This window comes from Stegostoma tigrinum, chromosome 3 (genome assembly GCF_030684315.1).
Source record: "Stegostoma tigrinum isolate sSteTig4 chromosome 3, sSteTig4.hap1, whole genome shotgun sequence".
In the NCBI taxonomy this organism is placed as follows: domain Eukaryota; kingdom Metazoa; phylum Chordata; class Chondrichthyes; order Orectolobiformes; family Stegostomatidae; genus Stegostoma; species Stegostoma tigrinum.
This window is the reverse complement of record NC_081356.1, coordinates 24,265,254-24,285,207: the sequence shown is the minus strand read 5'-3', so window position 1 is coordinate 24,285,207 and position 19,954 is coordinate 24,265,254. Positions and strand designations below refer to the sequence as shown.

General features: G+C 40.6%; 1 protein-coding gene across 4 annotated transcripts in view; it reads right to left on the bottom strand.

Annotated features, from left to right (window-relative positions):
* Window positions 1-19,954, bottom strand: part of bnc2 (basonuclin zinc finger protein 2) — a 550,876-nt gene that overhangs the window by 350,774 nt on the left and 180,148 nt on the right. For 2 of the 4 annotated variants that reach the window (XM_048528056.2, XM_048528057.2), the window contains exon 1: window positions 12,751-13,249. The exons of the other annotated variants lie outside the window; for them this stretch is intronic. In XM_048528056.2, coding sequence (XP_048384013.1) covers window positions 12,751-12,846 — 96 coding nt within the window. In that variant the 5' untranslated portion in view covers window positions 12,847-13,249. Of the gene's footprint in view, window positions 1-12,750; window positions 13,250-19,954 lie in introns of those variants that run through there. 4 annotated transcript variants of the gene reach the window in all.

Below are 19,954 nucleotides of genomic sequence, written 5' to 3'. Positions count from 1 at the left end.
ACTCCTTCTATTCCTGTAAAATGCTCCGTAAAACCTATTTCTTTGACAAGGCTTTTGGTCACCTGCCCCAACATGTCCTTATGTATGTACATGTCAAATTGTGTTTGATAAACACTGCTGTGAAGTGCCTTGGAGTGTTTTACAGCATTAAAAGCTCTACATAAATACAAGTTGTTATTGTTGAATGCATACAAGGGGTTGTTGAGTTTGTGACAGGATTGGGAATTCACCACCACCACCACCCACCCACAGCTCTGCTCCTCCCACTTCACATTGGTGACACAAACTGGATAGGAAAATAAATTAGTTGTTCCTTCATTAAATTTAATGCTTATTTTCAACAGCTTGTAGTGTGCACTTAATTAATTTATCATTGAATATTTATAGTTGCTTTTAACTATGCAACAGCACGCTAATGATTTCTATTTTGATGCTCAACTGGGAAATTTCAGGTGTACCAAAGGCAATGGTCAGAAAAGACATACTTTCAGAATATGGGCACATATTCTTGTATCCCCACCCCTACCCCACCACAACCTACCCCCACCACATTGGATTATCCATACCACCCTTCTGACATGGTCAACCAGTTAAGCACAAACCTGGCACCACCTGATAATGTTTAGAGGAAAGTTCCAGGGAAGATCATAACAAACAGGAGGAGTAGGCTATTTGGCTCCATTTCCCTGTGCTGCCATTCAATAACTTAATGACTGATGTTATTGTAGACAACATAACATTTTGGCCTGTTCTTGTTCTGCCCAAAATTTAGGGCTTATTTCATAACTGAAACACAAAACTTCATAACTTCAGAATTTGAAAAGAACTGTAAAATTAACATGCATCGTCAATGATTTTGGGCAACTAATTAATGCAATATTAAAATGGATGCAAAAACTGACAGACAAGGGAAATGTACATGAATCTTGGAAGGGGACAGGACAAATTGAAAAGATTGTTAAAAAATATGCAATCCCCGATGTTGTTAGCGGTAGATGGTACAACAACAAGCAAGGTACACTGAATTTTTACAAAATACTATTTGGATCTCCGCTGGATTACTGTGCCAAACTTAGGCACCTCACATTTACAAGTTAGCAAGGCCTTGGAGAAGATGCAGAAATAATTTCCCAGAGGGTGCCAGCTGAGATTGTCCTCCTTGGAGCAAACAAAATTAGAGGAGATATCAAAATGGAATTCAAAATCAAATAGGGCTTTGTGAGAATAAATAAGAAGTTCTTTCAGTGGCTGGAGACTTAGTGACCTCAGATACAGATTAAGGAAATGGCAACTGAACCTGACGGAAGAGTGCTGAGAATATTTTATAAAATTGGGAGATGCTGTGATCTGGAATGTGCTACCAGCAAGAAACAGTGGAAGCAAATTCAATAGTAACTTTCAAACTGGAATAGGATTAATATTTGAAATGAAGAAAAACATTGCAGGAACACTGGTGAAGAGCAGCAAAGGGGAAGTCATTGAATAATTCTGTTGAAGTGCCAATATGGCACAATGGGCTGAAAGGCCTCCAGGACTCCTACACTGCAAGAGATATAGAAGCACCATCTGCAGCAGCCAACTGTAACACTGAGTGAATTCTTTGTCATCGCCTACTCAAATGGAAAATCAATTTTCCACCGACATAGCTGGAAGAAGCCCTCCTATCCTCCAGCCATAACTCTCAAGGGTGAGCTAAACTATAGCTTCCTCTGGGTCCCCTGTCCAACAGCAGGAGCAAGTCCTGCCCTTGGCAGCAACTTTATTGGCACCTGCTGTTATCGAAATGCCAGATTGCACTGAGGACCATAAAGATGACCAAGGCTGCCAGATAAACCCTGGACCTCTGGAGAGTTTGGGGGTTGTGGGGGCAGAGACTTTGGAAGATATCCAAGAGCCTGGGTCATGAGGGAGGCAGGTTTTGGAATGCAGGTGCAGAGGAACTACGGAGTCATACAGTCAAAGAACAAAGAAAAATTACACCACAGGAACAGGCCCTTCAGCCCTCCAACCCTGCACTGATCCAAGTTCTCTATCTAAACCTGTCGCCTATTTTCTAAGGATCAATATCCCTCTGCTCCCTGCCCATTTATGTATCTGTCTGGATGCATCTTAAATGACGCTATCATGCTTGCCTCTACCACCTCCGCTGGCAACCCGTTCCAGGCACCCACCACCCTCTGCATGAAGAACTTTCCATGCATATCTCCCTTAAACTTTTTCCCTCTCACCGTGAAATCATGACCCCTAGCAACTGAGTCCCCCATGCTGGGAAAAAGCTGGGAGTCACACAGATACAGACCCTCAAGACTAACTAGTCCATGTCGAACATAATCCCTAACTAAACTAGTCTCACCTGGCTGTTTCTGTTCTATATCTCTCCAAATCTTGCCTATTCATGTATTTATCTAAGTGCCTTTTAAATGTTGTAAATGTGCCCACATCCACCACTTCCTCTGGTAGTTCATTGCACATGCTAACCACACTGTATAAAAAAGTTGCCCTCATGTCTTTTTTAAATCTCTCTCCTCTCACCTTAAACTTATACCCCCAGTCTTGAAATCCCCCATCCTAGGGAAAAGACATCTACCATTAATCCACCTCCCAAATGGTATGTCTCCCACTTCCATAACACCACCTTCCTGCCTGCATTATAAGCAGTTTGCTTCACTAAAAAGTGGCATATCCACTCATCCAACTCCCATACCAACCGCCTTATAGCATGGGGAGCATATCATCTGAGTCAATTGGTGCCACAATCTGAATTTACCTTAAATGATTAATTTTAACATAGCGTTGATCTCTGACGCTTGCCCATCAACCATGTCATGGGCGACAGATCGCAAGTGAACAATAAGACACTGGTGTTGACACCCTCATGTTTTACATGCCTACCACCCTGCCGTATTGGGGTAAAACCCAGTCCTCATGGCAATGGCTGAACCAAATAAGTTGAGCTTTCACCTTAGTTGCTGCTCTTTACCTGGGATCAACCTACTGGGGAGAGCACCCAATTCTCCTTATAAGTCAATTCTTCACTGTATAAAGCCCAAACATGTAGTCTGGCACAGTAATTCATACCAGGTACAAGTACATAAAACTGTATACCAGAACTGGTACATTTGAACAATCAAGGCTGGATTCTTGCTACAGCAATTGTTGGGGAAAGAGAACAGGGGTGATGGGACAGGCGGAAAGCGTGTAGATGAAATTTCTCTTCCTCGAAACTAACAGCAACTGAAACTGCATTCGTCATTGGAAAGATAGCTCCCTAGTTCTCGCCTGGGACGTTTCTAAAAGCAGTAAGTCACAGCTGTGTTAGCATTAAACTTGTGGAAGGTGAGGTGTCAGCGCAGTTTAGACACAAACAATCACACTTGCCTTTTCGTGTGTCGAAGATTTTGCCAAATGGTATGCCAGCAAGGGGGGGGGGTGGATGTGCGGGTGGGGGGGGGGAGTAAAAAGCAGAAAGACAGAAAAGTAAAATAAGTCCCCACCAGTGGTTAAAAAAAAATCTCTATAGTTGATTTAGCTGTTTGTAAAGAGCTGGCAGTTTCCGAACACCACACCCAGTCGATGACATTCATATACTCCAGACTGCAGGAAGCATTTTCGCAATGTCAATCTGTGCAGGCGCTAACGAGGGCAGGAATGATGGTAATGTCCCCTGATTACCAGCTGACAGGACTTAGTGGTGACATCCAGCCCTCATGAACTATTAAATCAGGAATAGTATTAACATCTTCTCTGGTCCGTGCGTTCAGACAGGGCAGTGAAAGCCACAAGAGCTTTACAGCACCCTGCCTTGATAAACAGAGGCGCATTTTTAAAATCATATCCCAACGCAAACTCATCGTTACACATTCAAGAGGACAAAATGCTGCCTTGTCATCACTCCAAGCTGGCCGGGTCTGGAGTGAAAGATTCCAGCATTTTCCTGTAAGGCGACACTTGTACAAGTCTCACTCAGTCTGCACTAATGAGCCAGTAGCCATTAGCCTCAGCACAGCATCGGTAACAGGCGGGGCACATGGTCTATCTATATACATCTTCCCTTCAGCGGCCCTTGTCCTGTATGTGTCCCCTTTTTGTTTAAAACCAGGGATTTTGTGTTCCACTGACATGTACATTCAGGAAGGAGGAACATTCCACTGTTTGACAATGAGGAAAGCTGCTCGATGATTTGACATGAACACAGCACAGTGAATTCGAAAAAAAACAGCAGCTGCAGTTGCTGTCCAAGTTATTTGCAGCTTTTGACATTATTGCTCCGCATCTACATTAAAACATGTCACAATGATATTGCGAGAGAACTGCTTACAGAATGAATCACAGCCTTGCTGAAGTCACTGAGTCGGTGGCAACCATCTATTTGAGGTAAATTAGTTGAACATTATAAATGCAGGGAGCTAAAAAGCTATTTGAAAATTGCAGATTTTTTTTTCTTTTAAAGGCTCGGATGACACAACCAAGGAAGGAAGATAAAAGCAAGACTGCGATGTCAAAGGGTCGCTTATTGTCCGTGGAGCTTTTTAAAAGAAGCAGCCGACAATGATCGACACAAAACCTTGCTTTGAATCAGAGATGATGTCAGGAAACATTTCATTCAATCAAGGGTAGTGGAGTGAAAATCTGAAACCCTGTGCCCCACCTCCGCAGCCGCCAAAATCATGCTGAAGCTGGGGCTAAATTGAACACTTGAAAGCTGAATTCAGTTCTGATGAAGGGTCCAGGCCCAAAACGTCAGCTTTTGTGCTCCTGAGATGCTGCTTGGCCTGCTGTGTTTATCCAGCTCCACACTTTGTTATCTCGGACTCTCCAGCATCTGCAGTTCCCATTATCTCTGATCAAAACTTTTTATTTTGTCAGGTTATGATTAATGGTTATAGAACAAAGGTGAGTAGATAGAGTGAAGATCTCATTGAATGGGAGAACAGGTACAAGGGACTAAATGGTCTCAGATTCTTCAGATATCACTTGACCCCAGAAGAGTGGACTGCCATGACCAACAGCAAAGTAGAAGTTGGGAGCAGTTTTTTTGCCACAGACCTGGAACTGCATTCAAAGCAGATTCCAAGGTGAGAAAATTACCCAAGGGAATGATTGTTTTTACACTGCTTCCATACAGAAATTATTCCAATTCAAGCGCTCGGATGTGCAGACTGAAGAGCAACAAGTGTGTTTATGTAGCACAACTCATCTTGGCAAAAAAAATCCCTGGGTGCTTCACATGAACACTATGAAACAAAACCAGACATCATGCTGCATAAGGAGATTTTAGGACAGGTGACCAAAACCTTGGTCAAAGGAGTAGATTTTAAGGAGCATCTCAAAGGAGAAGAGAGAGGGGGATGTGAAAGTTACGAATAGAATCCCACTACTTGGGTCACAAACAGCCGAAGACAAAGCCATCAATGATGTACTGTATAAACTGGATATGTTCTAGAGCCAGTATACGTGAATACGGGTAACTTAGTGAGATGTTGGATGAGAGAAGGTTACACAGGCAGTGAGGGGCACTGTCATGGAGGGATTTGAAAATAAGGATGAGAATTTTAAGATCAAGATGCTGTTTCTCTCAGGGCTAATGACAGCAAGCACATGGGTATTAGAGGAATGGGATTTGTTGTGACTTAGGCAGCAAATTTTTGGATAAGCTAAAGTTTACAAAGACTGGATGGTTGGGGGTAGTGGATGGTGGCATTAGGCAAGAAAGTGCACAAGTAGTTTAGCAGTCTTCATTGGAACTTCCTTGCAAGTGAATTTTCCAAATTCTCACTTTGAGCAAGCAACATGGTGAACGGGGTTATTCAGGGACAGCCCAGCTGGAAGTGAGTGCATACTGAGAGCAAAAAGTCAGACTTTGCCAAATTTGGTGAGTTTTTTTTATTTTAACTTGCAACCACTCAGGTGATGCATTGAAGCCCGGAACACCTCTCAGCAAAAGATGACCAGCAAAAGGATTACATTTTACTCATTTCTTTTTGAATCTCTGGAGAAAGGCAGGTCAATGTCAGCACGCAGACAAACATGATTTCTGTTTAGCATTTAATAGCTGAATGTTAAAAAGGTGAATTGAATAAACTGAAGGAGTAAGGGCAATTTTTAGTGATGTGCTGATTTCTAATGGCTTTGACTATGTTGCATGTTAGGTCCAAGAATAGCTCAAATGTATCAACAGTACACTGCATTATCTAGCTGATTCTTAGAATGCTATGACTTAAGGGATGTTTCAATGGTTCATTGTGTTCTTCTATTTCAGAATAATATTCAACACAAGCAGTTTGGAGAAACCTTCTGTTCTGTGCATAATATAGGGTTGTAGCAGAGAGTTGGAAATATGGGAATTTGGGTCGTCTCATGTTGTCATTCACAACCAGCCTCCTTCAGATCTTCAGAGGATGAGTTACCCTCACAGAAGCCTCACTGCCAATCAGTTGGGTTTATCAGTCCTGGACCAGGGTGGGAGAGGAAATTCACCTTTCCCAGTAACATTATACACTGCCAGAAAAGCAGATGTCTGAGACAAAATAAAATACCTTTCCAAAAAAAAATCAAGGAAAGGGTGGTAACATATTTGAAAAACTGAACGAAAAGTATACCCAAAAGGAATGTTTGAGGACATGAAGAGTTAAAAGCAGCTATGTCCTGGATCAAAAATGAAAAGAAATATCATCGTTGACAGCCAAGTTTTTGTGGGGGCTGTATCATCTCATTCTGAATCAGACATTGCGATCTGTCGAAGTCAAACCAGGAATGACAACAAAGATTTTGTTCCTCCCTCATTAAGCTGAAAGATCTAAAAAGAACATTTTTTTCATTACTTGTTCAGTTCCATGACACCAGCTTGTTATCAATGTACAAAGTGTACAGCCTGTGTTTCCTTGAATTAACCCACTGTGTCATTATGACCTGGGTGAATAAGTTCTTACTATCACAAACAGTCCTAGTAATCTCTGGCCTCGACAATGACACACATATCCTCACTCAACAAAACTGCCCAGTTACCAGATGTCTTACTCAGCAACTAATTAGTCACCGAGGTTACTTCTTGGCTCCAAACACTGACACGGGGTGGGAGACTGCAGCAATGTCTGTTCAAAAGCTTCCTCTGAGCATTAATCAAAAGGCACACCATACAGCATCAACTTCTTCAAAGATGCACACAGTACACAAGGACCAGCTTAAAAGGTTAATTGAACGATGGTGACCAACATTAATCTCATATTACTTCTCAAATGTAATAATGATGTCGTTATTCTGTTAGTGTTCACAAAAATACAGTGTGGGAGTCAGAATTTAATTTGTATCATTTGTAGTTCTCCCAATTAACAAAGGCCTGAGTGATTTGCATCAAACGACTGCACTGTGATCATGCCTGCAGAGTGTTAGGGAAAAGGCTACCTCACTCACAGAATAAGGCATGTTGCTTATGGGTCCAGTTTGGATTTGGAATCAAAGTTGGGCACAGGGTTTAAAAATAACATGCACAGGAGAATTGAAAATCTACCCAGCTTAAAAATAAAATTAAATCAACAGAGATATTTTCAAGACTGAGCATGATCCTTCGAGTTCTGTCTTTATGATTTGACAGAAGGCTGGTTGTTCAAAATACTTCCAAATAGATTGAGCAGAATTGTTTTCTATTAATTTCTGATTCACTTCACTCTCGCCCACCATCCGGCACACTTGCAATGTACAAAAACTGTGGACTTCTATTGTATATTTTGCTAATTTTTTAATGTTTATGTTCCAGTAAGACTGCCTTTAATTATACAACTGTAGTAATGATCAGTTCAGAGTACGGGTGGCACTTTACCATTGCTAATTTAAAAAGACAACAAGTTTAGTCCTTGCTGTTTTATAACACGTACTTTGCTGCTGTTTAACTCTATGAAAAGAAGCTGGATTGGGTAGGAAATGGCTTGGATATTTCAAGTCTTCTTTCCTATTTCTTTAATCAGTCCTGAAGTTCCAAGAACCATTGCCACCTTCTCTGAACTTTCACCACAAATTCTCACTTGAAAAACCTTGTGCGCAGCCTTTAGTTTCTCTGGTAACTGTCAAGGGCTGTCAAGAACATCAAAAGATTCCTTTGGAAATGGATCAATTTGAAGTTATTTAGGTGATTTCAAAATCTGTAATTAATGAGCAAATATGATCATTGAAAGCACATTACTTTAAAACACAGTTAAGGAGTCCTGAAAAATCAGGGGAAAATGCAGCATTGCATAGATTAAAACCAGAACACCCTCCTGATGTGGAAAACACAGAACAAGAATGACAGAATGTCACAGAGAAAAGGTCTTTGGCAGCAAAGCAGCAGATACAGAGGCTGAGAAATTCTGGTCAGTCTCAACCTGTGACAGATCAAAAAGCTCCCCAAGCTTCTCCCCTCCCCGTTCCACCCCAAAAGGTCTGCCTCAACAGTTGCACTTATAAGGGTTATCGGGGTCCTGAGGCAAACTTGACCCTTTGAAACATTCCAATGCTTTTACAAGTAAAGAAATAATAAAAATAGGATTAAAGTCAGGGTCTTCTGGTACCTTCTCACTGGGAAAAACACGATAAATACAGCCACAGCAGTGCAAATGTAAATCTGCTGAGGAATGTAGGCCATCCCTTCCCCAGCCTGGGTCATTCACATATAAACATAGCGAGTGAGAGGAATACAATCTCCAGCTGCCTGTATACCTGCTGTCACAGGTGATTGCCACAACCCAGACCACCATTACTGCAATCATCTCACTCACACTTTTAGTTTTTCCATCCTGGTTTAGCAAAGTGAACAAAACATCCAAAAATAACCCCTCCAAAAGAAATATCTCTCCAAAATATTTGCGCAGCATAACCCCCAATAAATCTATGTTGTTTTATTTTTTATAATTATGATTCTATTCAGCACAGTAAACATACTGATATAGTTAGTTCACTGTGTCTCCTATTTTTCTTTCATATTGCAGTAAATACATGTCTTTTTCTTGAATGATTCATTTTACAGGGACCTAAAACACATGTCCCTTTCTGCAATCACATGTTAACTTTCACCAGTGTTTCAGCTGTGCAGCCACCAGGTCTTTGTGAGATTAAAATCATCAGGATATTGAAGTTGATAAATATACATTCCACACATATTGGCGCAGGTTTACTAACATGTTCCCTAAGTAATTCAGATTCCTGTAATAAACATTAAATGGTTTATTTGTTCATCGACGTGGCAACATTAATCATTTTATCACCTTTAGTACAGATGCAGCATTTACAACATTATATTTAAAATTTAGCTGCACGTAGCCAAAATATTTGCATCTTTGCTTCACTTCTTGAAGGGTAACTCACCTGGCTTAAAGCACATTTATGGCAAGACAACAAATAGTACATATTACTCAAACACATTTTAATTTTCAACTTGTGTGGTAAAATTTAATGTGGACTGTGGGCTTAAATATCACAGTCATAAGAATGAATAAGTCACAGGAAACCCACAGGTTTTGGACAAAGAAACACAATAAACTTCCTTATTTGATATTCATAAGAATTCCCTCCCGTGTAAGATCCGAGTTTGGAGTGAAAATTATTTTCATTTTTAAATAGCAATCGGTTCCAAGGTACTTTACTGAAAGTTCTAAGAGTCCAATTTACAGACAAATTTAGATTGTCACAAATAAAATTAGCCTTTTGATGGTTCAGTACCATTTTTTCCCATCAAACATGAGGAACTTACATTGTGGGTTTTTTTTCCCCGCTCCGCTGTCAGAATACTGAATTGGGAAAAGTTCTGTGTTAGTCCTTAGTTTACCAATGATTCAAAGCTTAATAGGTGTACAAAAATCCATGGCTGGAAAGCATTCCTGCTTTTCACTGGGTTTTGCCCCGAAGAACGAATTCACTGGTTTTTGTACAAACAGTAAAAAAAAACTTACTTTCTGTTACTCATTACCATGGACTGATTGCTGTAACCTTGCATTTATCATACCACCAAAACAAAATTTATCCCCAAAACATTTTTGCACTGCACAGGGTTCTGACTCAAATTGCAATCCAGTCTGTTCATTTAACAAAATGCCAGAGGAAAAAATATTTATGTAAAATGAGCAGAGCTTGAGATACATGCCCCATTTTTTTTTTAAAAAGTCTGCAGTCACTATTAATTCCGGCTGTGAATTCCTATTTAGTGCATTTGTGTTTTGTATCAGTCACGCATTTTCCCTTCTTTGGAACTCAGATTACATAAAGTCACTTTCTACAATTCTCAACTGTGTATGTCTTCCATTATTACTGTCAAAAACCAGATTAATTGTAACGTAAAGCAATGAGCAATTTATATCGCAGACAATCTACTGTTACAGATTTAAACTGGGCATGAGATTGTGTGACATCAAATCCACTGCACTCATCCATGGGGATTCCTGTTATGTGGATATTCCCGCTCCGTAAAAAACAATTAGGTAATAAAGATATTCACTTCATAGGAATTGATTGCAACAATTAATGAAGCCAATTAACATTCAATGTTTTTTAGTATTTGATATATTCATATCAATATGCAAAAAGAATATTCCAGCACTCCGTAGGCCTTCCACTGATTATTGCCAGGATGCTTCGGTTTTATTCTTCTCAGCTCAGTCTTAAGTTAAATGAGTAACATCTGAAAAGCACTGCCCAGCACATCGCACCCCCCACCCAAAAATAAATAGAGTAATGTCTGATTCAGGAAGGTTGGTTTTCGCTAGTTCTTCATCTGGCAAGTATCATGCAATGACAAAATTCACCCATCCAAACTCAAATAATGAATGGTGTGTCAGCCACACTACTCCGCAAGGCAAAATGGATATATTATTATCTCAGGAAATGTTATAGCTTCTTTAACCAAATCCTACTCCTTTCATGGAACTGAAAAACTGAAGCTTCTCACATAGAATCTAAATAAGCAATTTGTACTCCATTGAATTTTTGATTTTTAACTAATATGTAAGTTTTGATCCCTTTCTATATGGATATAATTTTAAATTTGCCAGTGGTTCAAACATGCTGCTTTCAGTTCCCAGTTTATCATGTTATTTTGAAAAAAAGATTAATCGTTTATAGGATCACTCATTTTTTTCATGGCACTGATAATGCTATTGATCTCAAACAAAGGCCATCCACAAAACATTGAAGACAGAACCCCAACTGTACATCTCTACCTGCAGATCACTATATTACTTAATAACACTTTGCAGAATGTTGTCACATCTGTTCCATTTGCTTTAACTACATGAGAGCTTCCCTTCTAATGTGAACTTATATTGACTGGAAGGATAATGATGCATACCCGCAAGTCTCAGAATGGGGATTAACATCACAGCACACAAAAAGCAGTTTGAGCAAACCATCTACAGAGCTTGGAAGGGATTTTTCCTCTCCTTCCCATTGTACCTGTTCCTTGCCTCTTAAAAGGGAAGCAATCCACCCAATGAGTAAATATCCCCTACAAAAAAAATCAATCTACCGAGAGGCAGATTGAATGGAAGGTAGAGTCTGTCTTGAGTAGCATAAGAAAGGCAGCACAGGGTGTGCGCTTCTATAAGCAGTAACTGGGGTCCCTCTACAGGAAACAAAATTCACCTGCTTTAAATCAATACATCCAAAATAGTAAAGAGTTTTGCTTTAAAATAGACATGGAGTGCTGAACAGTTAAAAATTGGAGTCTAAATTTATTAGGTGTTATTAGTAGTATTTTTATTTGTTGTGGGCAAGATCAATGTGAATCTGCAATGAGCATCTTCACTCCCAGGCTGTCTGTTAGATTCCTAATGACCAAACTAGGCAAGAATTCCACATGTCAGAACACTAGAAGAGAGGAACAACCCTTTCGAAAGGTTGGGCTTGAACCTCCCTGCCCTTGTTTGAGCAGCGTCCAAAAAAAAACTATTGCTTTCATTCAGTGGAGCCAAACAATTTTGCAAGAAGACCAGGGAGCAGGCAGGGCACGTATCAGTGAGTGCCTGGTACTGAGACACCCGCTTCTGTGATTAATTATCAGTTATTACTGGCCCTGCAACAAGATTTCTGCTCTCCCATCAGAAGGAGCTTGCCAAGTCTCAGCTGCTTGTAAAGCGGCCCCTAGTGCAGACAGAGCACTGGGGGGAAAGCCAAAATATTGCGAGGACAAGAGAGAGAGAGACAGAGAGGGAGAGATGATAAGAGAGTAGAAAGAGAATGGCGGGGGGAGAGAGAGAGAGAGAGAGAGAGAGACCTAAGAATTGAAACTGTCTCCGCACAAGATACTAATGATCCCACTGCTGAACTCTGGCATGGATTGCAGTTCAACACGCCGACCCTAACCACAGTACATAAAGCTGCATTCTACCACATGAAGCCAATTAAAGAACTCTGAGAGGCCCCTCAACCTACTATCAGTTTCAGCCGAGGTCTGTCAGTCGGGGGAGAGAGAGGACACGGTGCTCTGTTTATTAGAAGCACTTGAGGTACAATCAACTCCACTCAACCGCAAGCCTTGCCGGAACTCTCTATCTGAAACTTTTACAGCAACTGGCTCCCGCTGCACTTTTATTTTCTTCTTCAAGCTAGGCAGAGAGGTAATGAGGGCATGCATGCACAATCCAGTCACAGCAACACGGTTTCTCAGTGATAATAAAATGGCATGAATCAACACCAAAATAAACAACACAACAGCTGACTGTGAGTAAAACAAATTGGGAAGAAAAAGGAAACAAAAACATGCAAGGAAAGTATTTAAATCAAACTCACCTGTTGGGCCATTCTGAAGAGCAGGTTAGTCTCGGAGTTCTGCCATGTCCCCATGAAACCAGGCTCTGTGGATGCTGCTGTTGTGCTGAACTGCATGGAGTAGTTGGGACTTAAGTCTCTTAAAGTGAAGTCGCTTGCTCTGACTCACACACACATACATACACTCTCTCACTGCCTTTCCCCTCTCTCTCTCTCTCTCTCTCTCTCTCTCTCACATTCCCTTCTGCCGTCCTGACTGCAAATTATTGGTGAGTTTTCAAGCCTCTTGGCTGTCAGTACCAAGATGTGCAGTGAAGAATCTGCCTGCAACTCTGCTTTCCTTTGGTGGGGGGAGGGGAGGGGGGGTCAGTGCTCCTTTCGCACCTTCTGAACAGATACCCCGATCATTTATGCATAGACTGCGACTCCCACAGCACACCCTGTACAGCTTAACAGCTGCCAGTCAGGTGTGCAGGCAACACAGATGAGACCTGACCATCAGCTCACCCTCCCAGTGACTAGATGTCATTGGATAACAGCGCAAAGAACTCAAAGCTCTAGCATTACTGGCAGGCACAGAATGACATCCTGTGGCAATTCCACACAGGCTGGGGAAGTGGCGGGGGGGGGGGTGGTTGCTGGTGGTGTGTGAGGAAATTACATTCAGCAACTCGGAGCTGAACAATTTAGGAATTTAGAGATCAGAAAGGAAAAAAAAATCTGTGGCATTTTCTGACAATCCTTTGCTTCTTTAAAGCTTGGAGGTGATAATGGAACCTCACCTTTTGGTACAGTAGAAAGCCCTTGTATGACAGCTCTGTGTCATTAGTGTGTCAATAAGAAATAATGAACAAATGTACACAATAGTGACACAAGTGCACATCCCCCTCCTTTCTCCCTAAAAGCTTTCCGACAAACTTTCCCTCTCTATGCACTCTTGACTACATTCAATTCACTGCCATTAGATTAAAAAGCGCCAAAGCAGAAAACACTGATTTAGAAAATAAATACAAAGCACACATCAAAAGTAAAATAAATATCCCAGGATTATTGCACCAATGTCCACCTTTGCTCCAAGAAAAGATCTCATAGATGGATTTTTTTCGTTGTGTGATCAATAATGCCACACAGTAGCCGCACTCTCAAATCTCCACTCCCTTGTTCTATCTCCCTTTAAAAATTAGCTAGCCTCTTGATTTCTGAAGTGGCACTCAGTTCTCCAGTCAAGCTGTATACTCTGCTTCTGACCTTCCCACTAATGGCTGTTATTTGTGAGAGGCTAAAGGACACTGCCAATAGCACGCTCTAGCTCTCCCTCTCCTCCTCTGTCCCGCAATCCTCCCAGCCTAGACAGCCTGCAGTAGCAGTAGCAGCACCTGCAGTAATAGACTCCTTTATTAAAACTGTTATTCTGCAAGACTTGAAATTCCCCCTAGACTGGGGCCATGTCAAAGCCGATATAATTAACTAGGAAGCTCAGCAACGGATCAATTACCAGACAAGCAAGTGATAGTGAAATCAATGGAAGATCATCAGCCACATTATCAGTGTTGCAACTCATTAGGATAAAACGTAGGAATGCTCTCAAAGTAAGCTGAAGTGAGCCAGCATTCCCAAACAAAGGGCTAATTTGGACCCCTGCTGTGAACATTCTGTATTAGAATGAGCCTTTTCTTAAACACCACAGCCCCATAACTAAATGTGACAGGCTGAGCAAAGCAGTTTATTAAGATACCAACTCCAAGTTTATTTACTTCATAAACTTGCCCTTAGAAAAATCAATAGAGTCTGTGCAGGGATTATTAGGCTGACTAACTAATACATCCAGTTCCAGGCTTCCTAACCAAGAGCGTTCAACAGTAAGCTACTGACAAGATCTTCAGGATAGAGAGGTGTTCCTGTGCTGTCTTTTGGTTGCTTCTGCTAACTTTGCTATAGTGTGGACATAAACAGACAGAGTAACCCAGACACTGACGATGACTCTGTCTGAATCTTTCCAGAGGCAAGCTGCAATTTGTCACACAAGAATGTGTACGAATCTCCAAGCTTTACATCATCCAAACTGTTATCTGTAAATCCTCCAACACTTTTTTTTTCTATACATACACAAAGCCACTACTGAGCTTATAAGCTTTGAAACCAGAACCTGCTTTCCATTTCGCACACTCAGAAAGAAACAACACGGGGCCAGTTTACCTGAAAACTACGCCATACATCCAAAATAACAGGCCGCCAATATAATATTTGGTAGCACCGGATGAGATTATGAGCTACAGACAACGGAAGTGTATTGTGTGTCTATACAGTTATTTTAAAAAAAACACGTGAAATGAACAGAGCAAACAGCTGCGACTGAGATAATTTTCTGTCGCGTTTTACAAAAAAGAATGAGACTACTTAGCTGACGTTAATATCCTGGGATAACTTCAGTTTATATCGGACAATGTGGATTTAGAGAGAAGCGGGAATAGGCAGTTTGTACTCGGTATCCAAACCAAGCCTGAACCTCCCCTGTCACTGTACCGTATTTACCGTGTAAAATATTCACAGATCACGTTTGTGTCGCGGTGAACATGATTTCTGTCTTGTTTGTGTGTTCGTACAGATTCTACAGTCTCATGAAATCGATATTTTTAAGACAGTTTAGTTTTCTTGTTAACGTGAGCGCAGAAACATTTTAAAAATTGATGTTTTTTAACAAGGTTTTTAATGTTAAAAAAATCTGTTCATCGATTGTAATATCTCTCAGCCAGACTGTGAAAAATCAACCCTTGCTCTGATGCCTGCAACATTGTCCTGCCAAAACTCTCCTTCTGGCATTTACTGTTTATGTTCTAGTTCTGACAGTACTCAAGATTATTTTCCAGGAGTAATTCGTAACTCGCGCTTGTATTTTTCTAAGTAAGACTTAAGAAATAAACATTTCCAATTTGTTTCTCGGTTTTTAGAATCAGAATGAAAGCATCATACTCCCCAAACAGACAACTTATCAAACAACTCCTTCGATTCAAAGTTAGCAAGAGACTAGTGTTTTCTTCCGATCGCCCTTTAATCTGCCAATCCTGATTACATATTAAATGGAAAGCCTGATCATTGGCAGGAAATTTTTGCTAATTACGATTATGATAGAAAATTTAGCACTCTATTTCAGAAATTATTTGAAATATTTCAAAAACAACAGAACTTTTAGCCCACAGTTAAGTAAATGTTTGGTGTGGGACCTTAAAAATGCATGAAGATAAAAATGTCCAATTTTTAAAAGAAAACTGGAAGATAGCCAGACTGTGTCTGCAGAGTGGGGTATTGTCTCTCTAAGTAAGCGGCTCGCAGGGAACTGGGTTAGAGATCAGTGCTCCTTCATGTGACACTGGATGCTGCTGGGAATGGGACAGAACTGTCACTGTTAGTGACCAACAATGCATAGCCCATTCCAATACACATGATTATCAGATCACCTCGAAGGCAAAGTTGTGGGGGGGGGGGGGGCAAGGGAAATTTTCGTTTCTGTATTTAGAACAAACCAAGTAAATTCTTCACGTATTCTTCACGTCTGTACATTTTCAGGAAACATTATTTCACTAACTATTATTTGACCGTGAAATCAGTTGCGTGTTAGCCACTGAGGCACAAGGATCTTTGAGGCGCAATATAAATAATGTAGCTGGATAAATGTCGGTCTTCGCCCTCCCCCGCCACCCCGATCTTCCCATTTTAACCCTTTCAATGCTTGCTCGCCAAAAATCTTGCTGTTTTTTAATCGCCCTCTTGAGCCCACGCAACATTTCATCACTCGCTTTCAACCACTTTCAGAAAACTATTTCATCATCACCGTTACTCCAGGGTGTGAAACCGGACATGTCCCCAGTGGCAGTCACAAAAGCTCTGATGAAAGGAGATGGAAAGGGGCAGTTTTGTTGCGCTGTCAGAAATAGTATAACTGTATCCATTTTCCATTCCAGGGGTACGCGATTGTTTGCCTTTCAGTGTGCTGCCCTGTACACATTAGAATGGTTTGTGGTTCAACTGCCGTACGCTGTCAGGGATCACTGACTCGCAGTGCAAGGCCCGGACTAGGGAGGTTCTCCCTTGAGTCCTGATCAATAATTAGATCCCAATCAATATCGTGGTAATAGATGGTCTGACCCTAACTACATTGTAGTTTGCAGGACATTGCTGTGCAGAAATTGGCTTGCGCATTTTCTATGCTTCAAGATGTTACCTTCACTGTAAAGTGCTGAGGAATGATATTATATTATGAAAGGCACTGTATAAATATAAATTCATCTTTCTTCCACTGATCTGTGCTGTCATCCACATTAAGACAGCTTGCTGGAAATGATATTATTAGCGCTCCCAATTAGTCAGTTGCATCTTTTCTCCATATCTTCCCAATTAATTGGTTCCATCTTTTCTTGCTATCCACTCAAATACAATCAGAAATAACAGTGTGGTGTGGCATTTTTGTTTTAATTTCAATCCTTGTATATTGACATAAAATATGTTTACAAACATATCAGATCCAAGCCTTCAACTTGCAAAGAGGGAATGACTACCAGGCAATGAAGAGTCAAATTCCCCACATCTCTTGACTTTGAAGTATCTTGGGCAATCTTGAGTGTACAAATCCAGATTCAGCACCTACAATGTTCCAAACACTCCTTTTATTCCCATCCCTCTATGAAATAATCAAATAAATAAACGAAACTTCATTTTCATGTCAAACTTGATGATATAAAAATATTTCACACAAAAAAATCCTTCTCAAACATTGTTGTCTGGCTGGGAAAACATTACTAATAGCAGGTTAAACAGTGCTCAGAGAGCCTGCACTTGTGCAACTGAACAGAGGGAGTGAACCAAAAACAGCAGATTCAGAAACTTTCTGTTCATTCATGGGACATGGGCATTGCAGGCTGGGACAGCATTTATTGCCCATTGCTAGCTGCTCTTGAGAAGGTGGCAGTGAGCTGCCTTCTTGAACCACTGTAATTGATGTGTTGTAGGTAGTCCCACAATGCAATTATGGAGATAATTCCAGGATTTTGACCCAGTGACAATAAAGAAATGGTGATGTATTTTCAAGTCAGGATGGCCATCGGGTTGGAGGGGTACTTGCAGGCCTCAATGTTTCCATCTGTCTGCTGCCCTTGTTCTTATAGATGGAAGTGGTTGTGGGTTTGGAAGGTGCTGTCTAAGGATCTGTGGTGAATTTCTGCAATACTTCTTGTAGATAGTACACACTACGGTGACTGAGCATTGATGGTGGAGGGAGTGGATGTGGTGCCAATCAAGTCATTTGCTTTGCCCTGGATGGTGTCAATCCGCTTGAGTGTTGTTGGAGCTGCACCCATCCAGGCAAGTGGGGAGTATTCCATCACACTCCGGACTTTGCCTTGTAGATGATGGATAGGCTTTGGGAAGGCGGGGGGGGGGGGGGGCGTGGGAAGTGCAATCTATACAAAGCAGAATTGACAAATTTCAGAGAATCATCCAATTTTACAAAATTAAAAGGAGATTATGCAGCCCATCATGTCTGTGGTATTCTTTGAAAGATTTACCTAGTTAGTTTTACTCATCTGCTCGCCCCCCAGAGCCTTGTGTTTTTCATTTCATTTTTAAATAATTATCCAATCTCCTTTTCAAAGTTACCACTGAATCCATTTCCACTGTCCTTTCTGGCATTTCATTCATATCATAATGACTATTGCATTAAAATAATTCCCTTTGTGTCTCCAATGGTTTTTTCTGTCAATATGCTGAGTGCATCCTCAGGTTACTAGCTCTCTTGTCAATGGAAACTATTTACATTATCAAAACTTTTTTTAAACTCCTCTATCAAATCTTCCTTCACTGCTATGAGATGAACGACATCAGCTTTTCAGTTTCTCCACATAATTAAATTCCTGGATCCCTGGTATATTTGTACTAAATGTCCTCTGCTCCCCGATCTTTCTTAATGTCTGACAAATATTTGTTACTTCCAGAATAACATTTTAAGAATAATAGCAACCCCACCTAATAAAACAATCCAGTTGAGTTGAAGTCTTGCTTTCTCAAATTGTAGAGGAAAAAAATGTTGTCAATATCACTACTAAATGAACCCTGTGCATGGAAATAAACACTAAGAGAATGTGGTCGTGTAGAATATGCAATATCGATAGTGTAAAAACAAAACTGTGCCAATATGAGAGGGAATATTGTGACAACAGGAATCAGTCATTTCTCAATATTACTTATGCCCTTATATGGAATATACTTCACAGCAAAGTCACAACTGAACCCTCATCATCTGCTCTTCATTGCATTAGTTATCCTGCCGTGCAACAGAAGTGGTGGCAAATGGCACATTAGCCCTCATAGTCCTGAGTGTCCTTTTCACTGTACAATATGTGCAAGAGATATTACAAATCATAGGGACCCAAGTATTAAAGAAATGTATGAATGACATAATTTCATTCAAATTCAAAAATTATTAAATAACTGTACTCATCTCTTTGCTTTTAAATATTGTACTGACATGAACAGACAGACAGTAACAGTAAGTTAGATGGAGAGGTACAATTGACAAAAAAATTGCATTATTTTAACAGCTTTGATTATAATGAGATTAACAGGAAATTCAAACAAAATACAGAGTCGCCAGTTATATAGCAACCATTCACAAACAAGTCAACCTCGAGAGTGGGAAATATTTCTAAAAGTTCACAAGCAAGAAGAAAGCATTGGAGAGGTGCTGGTAATTTTGGAATTGCTGAAATAAAGATTGAAATTTAAGCAAAATTTAAGCTGAATAATCCAAATAAGAATGTTGGCAAAGATGTTTAACTTTGATGCTGTGACAATACTCCAACTGTTATGAGGAAAGTTTTAAGGTCACACTGTAAAACTAATGAACCCTTTGAGCATTCTGGCAGATGTCACAGAATATGAGGCTCACGGAATTTCCCTTAAGGACTCACCATTTTCCATTGCTACATTATAATATCTGACATTTATGAAGTACAGGGAAAGCTTACGACAAGCCGTCACAAGTAACCAATTACATTCAGCACCGAAAGCGTTAATGAAAGAGCAATCTATTATTAACTTTGATTAGCTAATACAGTGTGTCGTCACTGGCCTGTTTTCTACATGCCAAGAGGAGGTGTGCGGAGACTGAGCTGTCACATGGATTAACCTGGGGGAGCTAACCAAAAAAGTTAGCAGATTCCAACGAGTACTGGTA